This window comes from Microchirus variegatus (assembly GCF_963457635.1).
Source record: "Microchirus variegatus genome assembly, chromosome: 2".
Taxonomy (NCBI): Eukaryota; Metazoa; Chordata; class Actinopteri; order Pleuronectiformes; family Soleidae; genus Microchirus; species Microchirus variegatus.
The window spans coordinates 27,471,711-27,480,773 of record NC_139803.1 but is presented as its reverse complement, the minus strand read 5'-3'; the positions used below and the strand labels follow the sequence as shown (position 1 = coordinate 27,480,773).

At 38.5% G+C, this 9,063-nt stretch overlaps 1 protein-coding gene across 1 annotated transcript; it reads right to left on the bottom strand.

The window, feature by feature from the left end:
• Positions 1–5,899: 5,899 nt before the first annotated feature.
• On the bottom strand, positions 5,900–9,063 carry zdhhc21 (zDHHC palmitoyltransferase 21; the record flags this gene model as incomplete). Its single annotated transcript, XM_083910792.1, has 7 exons — positions 5,900–6,032; positions 6,175–6,218; positions 7,113–7,229; positions 7,419–7,557; positions 7,818–7,929; positions 8,142–8,240; positions 8,910–9,063. 7 exons carry the CDS (start codon positions 9,061–9,063, stop codon positions 5,900–5,902), a joined length of 798 nt encoding a protein of 265 aa, XP_083766918.1.

Sequence of the window (9,063 nt, the reverse complement as noted above, 5' to 3'; positions counted from 1 at the left end):
TCCTTCTCGCTGAGGCCGCTCAGTGGCAGCTGGATTTCCCCACGGTCACAGTGGGTGGACTGAGCAACAGTTACATTAGTTACAACAAAACATGGGGGGAAATTTTTTTTTTAAATGTGTGCATATGTAGTCCAGACAACAAACTGTGCGCTTACCTTGCAGCCGATTGCTCCGTGTAGCCTCTTCTAATAAGTACCTGCTCAGGGGTTGACATTTTCATTGCACCTGACTTTAATAAAGCAGTGATTAGACATCTAATTAGGAGCTGGTTAATTTAACTGGCTCTAAAGTGCAGGGTGGAAACTAGAGACACTCCATAGTCATCATGAAATAGCATGAATCAGAGCAGGCAGATTCATTTTACCCTTGGGGGAATGCGGGACAACACATGGCTGTTATAACATACAAACTAAATAACACTTAAAGGGATACTTCACCGATTTGAATGTGGCTTTGTATTGCTAGAATAGCAGTAGTATTTTTTTTAGAAAATGTGCTTCCCTCCCTCAGTTTTTCACTGAGTTGTAAAAAAAATCTGTTTTCCATTTTCAAAATGTGCCCTACTGTGATGCAAAACGCGTCATTTGACTCACAGTAGGGCACATTTGGATATAGGAAAACAGATTTTTTTTACAAGTCAGGGAAAAACTGAGGGAGGGAAGCACATTTTTTCTAAAAAATACTACTGCTATTCTAGCAATACAAAGCCACATTCAAATCGGTGAAGTATCCCTTTAAAAACATCTAAACACACAATTTGAACAAAACCAAGATTCTTTATCGATTTTTTTTATAAACGTTCCTTATCCACAGTCAATACATGAGTGAGTCATCTTTGTTCACACTTTGCTGACTGATAGGGCCTCCAGAGTCCCAAATATAAGGATTTAATGCAAAAATCACAACAATGTGTAAGGGTTAGCAACCCATTTTTTAAAAATGTTTAGCTCTCACACAACCACCTTATTGATTGCATCAGCTTGACAGGATTAACTGTTTGGAGTTCACCCTTTAATTGGGTTTCTACTTTCTACGACAATGACAGCTTCTTCGAAAATCAATAGGTAAATCAAGACGGCCGTCCATGAGCAGAAAAAAAAAAATCAGCTGTGGAGTTGAACCTGGCACTGACACCGTAGACAAAACAATGGTTTATTAATACTTTCATAAAGTAAAATGTAATGTCCCAAGATTTATGTGTCTTATTCATGCACTAACATCACAGTTATGTATACTTTGGTGCTAGGGTTGACCCCTACTCACCATATTATAAAGGAAATATGGCCCATATGGATTGAAATAATAAAAAAAGATCATGCGTCCCATAATTACTGCTCCAGTCGTAAATTTGATAGGTTCTATCGTGTAGACTTAATCCGCGTCTCGGCTTGGCAAAAATGGCAGCCAAGCCAATAACTCCAATCCTAGACAGGTAAACAGCCTTTTATCTAAGAGAGATGGCTGTTCCATAGCGTAGTGTATGTTGATCAAGCATGTGGCTAATTATTTCTTTTGTTCAGCCAGATGTCATAGACTGTAAAACTAGCAGGTGGTCACTTATTTAATTAGTTCAGCTGACCAACCAATTGCCAGAGATTAAGAGCACATTTAGCACAGGCTGCTGCTGCTGCAGACTGCTATTATCAAGAAGAGACTCCACACATTTTTATCAACAACAATGATGAAATGGACAAATCAAATTTCAATCCACAGGCACACTGAAAGATCCTGGGGATATAGGGAGCTACATGAATTTTAACTCGTCTCCAAGCTTCTGAAACACTGAGACACATTTTCAAATATGAATCCAATTTTCAAACATAAACAACCCTTAAATTAAATTATGATATCCTTCTGTATGTAAATGTAAATGTAATTTGATCCAATCCAACTTTATTTGTTAAGCACTTTAAACAAACCCCAGTGGACCAAAGTGCTGTACTTCATAAAACACATAATGAGTAGAAACCTAAAAAATGAAATACAATTAAATAACATAGATTAAAATAATTTAAAAATCATAAAAACACATTTAAAAAAAAAAAAAAGATGACAGAATGTCTGTGTTCACAACTTTTGAATGCCATTTATCATCTGGGGCATGAAAACAACATTTCTGGATTACCACGACAGATTAACCAGTTCATCAATGTTCTTTAAACCGTAAATGATGAATTATGAGTCACTTTAGTTTTCCAGACTGGGTGTGTGTGTGTGTGTGTGTGTGTGTGCGTGTGTGTGTGTGTGTGTCCACAGTATGTTAAAAACATGTAGCCACTTAAGATTAGATTCATGGATCACGCACATATTACATACGCACCACCGAGACTATATGCCTTTCAGGACAATTGGCCCTTTGGTGTGAGTCTGTTGTGCAGTTAATTAGGACACAGGGTGATGTGCATTGAGAGGATGAACACATGCAAGTGAGGCTACTCTGATGTCGTATAATGTCACTGAAAATCTGCCACGAGGCACCAGTTATGTTAGTTGTTTTTTGCTTGTTTAGTCAGTTTTTGTTAGTTTGTTCAAAGTCACGTTAAGTTCATGTCACTTTTTTGGTGTTGGGTTTGAGTTTCACTTCCCCTTTTATTTTGGTAATGTTCATGTTTTCCTGTTACGTTGTTGTCACCTCATCTGCATTGACACATCTCCCCTAATTCCCTCATGCACTTCACCTGGTGATCCTTAAGTAATCACTCACACCTGCCCTTGATTCCCTCTTCCCTATACAGTGTCCCCAATCCATCCCAGGGGGCCCCCCTATTCCTTTGGGGCCCCAAGCATTTACCTGGTATGTCTGTCCTGACCTTCAAGCTGAAACACATAAAGCCGAAAAGGGAGAAAAGAATAAGCTCAGACTTATTCAGAATCAAATTTATTCGAATACAGTATGAATGCCTGTACAACATTTGATGTAATCACAATTAACAGTAAGTATAACCCAATAATGTTAATTATTATTATTATTATTGATATTTATAATCTTATTGTCTTCCCCAAACAGTGGGCCTACTTCTGCAAAATGATTTCCAGCACTAGTTGATGATGTGGTTATGAAAATAATAACGTCAAAGTTCATTGCAGCAAACCTTTAAGCTACAACACTGCAAGTGGAGAAATTGAGAAAAGATTAAGTTAAGACCTATTCAGAATCAAATGTATTGGAATATGAATGCCTGTACAATATTTAATGTCATCACAATTAACACACTTACGGTATCATTAACTGTGAAGTTATTATTAATATTAATTGAACAGGTTTTCTACACATTAAGAAATAAATAACATACAGTGTTTGTGGTGTATTAATTAAGGTCACAAAATGTAACTGCTCCAGTGCTTGAGGTTTGAATTTTAAAAATATATATATAGCTCCAAAAACACATGAAGAAATGTCGATTTAAAAAAACAAACAAAAAGAGAGCGATCCAAACAGAGAGCTCTGTGGGACGCCAGTGAGCGAGCGAGCGTGCTTAACTTTTGACTTTAATCCTTCCTGTTAGCATCTTGCTAACAATAGAACAATATATGCTTTACATCTATGCACAGTAGCTACAGTCTTGGCTGAGGTTACTAATGTATGACAGTCAATCAACTCCAATTATCACCGTTTAGTGAGTCGACAGTGACGCCCTTCCACCCAGTTGATATATAATTCAGATTTGAACTGTTCTAACAATAAAGATGGCTTTACACATACAAACTCACAATGCTTATTGCTTTAAATAAAAACAATACATACATACACACACATACATATATATATATACATTCTAACATGATATGTCAGTCGTACCTCCTTCGTTTACTGACAATCACACTCAGGATCCAACAAGTGAAACAAAAACAGATCACAAACGCCCAAATACCTGAATCTTACATATAAAAAACCACAGAATAAAATGATCAACACACACATGCAAATGTGAACCGTTTGATCAGGGCTGCAACTAGCGATTATTTTCATAAATGATTAATCCGTCGATCATTTTCTTTCGGTAATTGTTTGGTCCATAAAATATCAGAAAATGAAGAGTTCTGAGTTATGTCCCATATTAGCACTTTTTAATCAAAAAAACTTTTGTTAACATTAGATTTAGTAGTCGATTAATTGTTGCAGCCCTGCTTTTGATTAAAACTATGAATAAAAAAAAAAGCATACACATCTGATAGAAATAACTTCAAGTGAGGACTTTTCTTCCCAGTTCAAGGTAAAATCAGTGTATCTCCAACAATTTGGTGAAACATGCATCTGTTGAATGCTAACAATTGCAACATTTCTCCGTGTCTTTGGCTTGTACGGACACCAACACAATGTTGATGATGATGATGATGCTGTCGCGAGCTGACACGTGAAACAGCCGACCTACACAGGCACTTATAACTACACCGATATTATGTTTCCAACGCATGGAAATGCTTTGTGTTACGTACAGGTCAAGCTATCGCCGAGTATTTATAGACAACGACAACCACGCAATGCGAGTATTATTGTGTACTTAATCCCTTTAGAGACATAAATATATCAGTACCACAGAGTTACAGCAAAAAGACACCATGAATCATGGAGGTTCAGTGCTGTGTCAAGTGTTAATTAGCTTAACGATACAAGCAAGCTAATTTAGCTGCAGAGCTAAAGATGGGGAGTGTGAATCACATGTAACGGTTTGGTCAGCAGCATGACATGACACACAATGTGTTGTAAGTGCTACGTTTCAGACGCAAAGTTGGATTAAACACAATGAAGCTACAGCCAGCATGTGATTAGTTTAGCTTAGATTAGCTGTAAAGACTACCTTGGCTAAATCTAAAAGAAACTAAAACTGCAATTTAACATGTAATATCTTGATTTAAATGGTAAGGGGCAGCCAATCACCAAGTGGAAAGAGAACTTGGCGTGTCACTGGAGGGTTGTTAATTTGATTTCAAGATCTGTATGTGGCTATATGAATGCTAAGCTAATCAGCCGCTGGCTGTAGCTTCACAGTTGAGATACCGATATGGAGTAACAGTATTTTCCAAAATGATATTCTGAAATTAAATAAGTCCTTTAAGATGGATTAAACAGCTGAACAGAGCTGTGAGACATACAGCCAAATCATTTGTTTACCAAAATAATGTTAATTTTAGAAAAGTGTATCAATTTAAATGAGTATATTTTTTTCAAGGACTTTCCACCTTATTCCACATCTTCCTTCTCGGCTGGTCTTGTGTCATCACTTTGTTCTGTGGCCATGCTCCGTAAAACTTCATAGATACGATTGTTCAAAGAAAACAAAAAATGCAAGTAAAACACTAAAATTATTCCCAATTGGGGGATGCCAGATCCCTTCACCAATCACAGGACATTTAAAAGCTGGAAAATCACCAACCAATAGACATAAAGCTAAAAACAAATAAACAAACAAAAAAAACAAGGCACAAACTTCATACAAAAGAAAATTGCCTTTCTGACAGACGCTCTAACCCTAGTTCTGTCTGTGGTTGATCAAAGGTCAGTAGTAAAGGCTCTTTTTTTTGTTACAATAACCTGAGAAGGATCCCTTTTGCCAGCTGCTTCCAGATAAGACTTCCATCCTCTTGATGCAGTTAGCTATTAAAGTTGTTTCCGATGCTAAAAGTAGCAGTCAAAGTCAGCAGCGAGTTAAAAAAAAAGCAACATTTTCCCATTAATTCCAAAGGTGTTTCTTGACCCTGTTTACTGCCAGTCTGGGTCTTGTAGAGAAAGGCAAAAAAAACCCACACACACAAACATGAAAAATAAAATCTTCCGGTATCCAGAAAAAAAGGACAGTGAAGGAGAGCAGATGGATTCTTAAAGCGTGCATACCAGTGTATGATGACGGCAGCCTGTAGTAGTGTCTGTGTATGCAGGAGGTAGTGCAGTGCTGCCAACCTACACATGGCTACGGAAGTGGTGGCCGGACTTGAGCGGTTGCCTGCTTCGGAGTGGGAGGAGCCACAACAGTTTCCAACGGGTGCCACAGACTTCAGCTAACGCCCACTGCCAGGGTTTCTTTGAGCCACATCTAAGAAGAAAATAAATAATGGTATTTAAGTGTGAGATAAAATGTTTTTAGAAGAGTTGTTGGAAATACAACTTTCATAGCCATGTTCATTACACAGCTAGCAAATGTATACGCTAGATTAGTTTAGCGTCAGCAAACTCACATTTCATTCGAGAAATTAGCCATTTTCTCAATGGTGGTAGTGTCCTGTGTAGGGGGGGATAAAGCAAAGGACAATGGAAAATGAGTGAATTGTTTAGCAGTGTCAGCAGCGTGACATGAAACACATGTTTAAAAGTAATTTTGTCCCAATGTTTTGTTAGTGTTACGGTTGATAGAGCAGAGTTGGATTAAAAATAAAAGAAGCTAAAGTTTAGCTTAGCTATAAAGGCGCTTTCGGGCCTATAGTTCGATTGCTTTGGTTCGCACCAGTCAGTTGCTTTCACATATGCATGGTTCTAAATGAACCAAAATAGACCGCAAAGACCATCGGCACCGGAACCAGACAAAATCCCGTATTTCATCTGATACCCATAATGCATTACTATACCATTTTGTCACGTTTGGTTTGGTACGACTGGCTGGGCCACAAAAAGGTGGCTTTTGGTTCTACCATTTGAATCGGCTGGCCATAAGGTAAAAACAGTACATTACAGGTTGTAATTTGATCTAATCAAAAACTGTCAGGTTACGTCTAGATGTTTTAGAAAATACAAGTGATAGTTTGTCAATAAAATTATATTTCTCATGTCACCGATCATATTATAGATGGAATCCTTTACAACCTGCAGGTCATGCAGAGTACCTGACAGGATGGTCAAACACACTCACACACACATGCACTGCACTAACCTCAGACTCTCTCTTGTTTCCACTCTATTGATCACTGCATTACTGGCATTGATCGTTGTATTTTTGTGTACTATGTCACGCCATCTAGTCTGAAGGCTGCTGAGCTGCCGCCTCACTTGCAAGGTTATCCAGATCATCATGATAATTGCTTATATTTCAGATCCTGCATTTACACTATCATTATGACTTAGTTCCAGTAGGAAATATCATGCACAATACATCCTTTTGGTTATTATTGAAAGTACTCACAGAGAGAATGCCCGTCACCTGGGTGTAAAACAAGCTTGACATGCCACCAAACATGACAACACCCATTAGCGCTGAGACTCGCAGCAGAGCCAGTTCATGGTGTGTTGTAAACTTCTCCTGCAAGAGGAAAACAGAACGCTGACTGCTTATCTGATGAAGTGTTCAAAGTCAAATGTTAACTGTGCAGTGGCTTTCAGCTAGCAACATAAAACACACACTGTACACTTGTGTGCACACAATGTTGTACACACAAGTGTTCACTGTATTCTGTGATCTGATGAAATGTATAATTCCAGCAGAACATACCTGGTCTAGTCCTGTCAGTGGTTGGAAGTAATAGTACTGGCAGAAGTCCAACACCAGTGTGAACAGGCTTAGTACCTGAGTGTACAAACAGAGCTGCAGGAAGAGCCAGTGGTTGTCTTCACCCACACAGTTATTGATCCTGGAAATTAACAAGATTGAGCAAATGATCTTGAAAAATGTATGTGTTTCCCCACCATTATAATAAACAAAATAAAATACAAGACAAAAAAACACAATCTGGACTAATACTGGTGTTGAAAACCAGTTTTCTAATACTTGAAAAACAGTTCTCAGCATCTCTGAAACCTTGACTTTTGAAATTCTTCTATTTATTTGTACATTTGAAAAGTGTTTTTTAAGAGTTTAGTGACAGTGTCATCGGTGGAGTACAATTCCTACCAAGGACAGTGATGGTCCATCCTGCGTACACAGTGGCCACAACGACTGCAGTGGTGGGACCTTTTAGGTCTCATTAAGTTGCACTTATTGCACAGCTCCCAGTGCTCCCGCTCTGCGACATAAAGATAACAAGTGGTACTTCATTAACCGGTAAGACTGGTAACGGCAACAAACGCAAACAATACCAATCACCCATCAACATTTCTATTGTGTCTATGCTATGTTCTCTTTACAGGCTGACAGGAGAAACAGTAAAAACATTCACATTGGAACAATAATACATTGATTGGAAATGTTAAAACAGGAGTTTCATTGTTTCTGCACCTGAGTGAGGTATGTGGGGGTCCACGGGAAGACGACCAGGATCTGCTGTGGAAGCTCTGAACAGGGCCATGAAGCAGAGTGCTGATGCTATGTAATAACCTGAAGAAAGACATAATGTTTAATTCTACTTCAACTGCGTGATCAAAGGATTTGAATTGAGTACAGTGCTATTGAATACAGCAAATGATTGGCTAAGATCTACAGGCCTGTATCTGCTGTTCTATTGCAATAGAAGACAGATGGAAATTACGTTACTACAGTACGTTACTATTTCCCCTAGTCGGACCATTCAAATGGACACATATTTTAATTTCAGACCCTGCTGTAGTTAAAGGTGCCATATGTAAGAATGTGGCCAAAAACGGTTACTACATTCAAATTCAAAATACCGAGGTCTTTTAGGTTTCGTTTCCTGACGAAACTGGCAACCCGTAGTTGCTCGGCAGGTGGGACTCTACTGACTGCAATGGTTGGTAGACAGCGGTAGGTGGGGCCACATGCCAAAACATGATTTCAAAACATAAACATGATTTGTAGTCTGCAAAATATATATTTTTAATGCAAATATTTGGGCTGTACTGTTGTTGTTGGTGAGTTCAGTTTGTTATAAGAACATTATTCCTGAGTCTCTGTGATATATTAGGAGGATTTCATGGCCAGTTGCTTTAGATTTATTACATAATGCACCTTTAAATTTGACATCCCTGACTGTCAGTGGCCCCCGATGCAGTAAGTGAAACACGATACACTGATACAAAGGAAACTCACAAACAACCATGGCCCAGGGAATGTGTCCTTCATTGTAGTGGGGAAGGAGAACCAGCTTAGGAATGAAGAACGAGTTGTAGAGCCAGATCCCAAACACCATACTGATGCACAGCCAACCCATGGGGTCCACCACAAAGTGAAGTCGAAGCTTCAT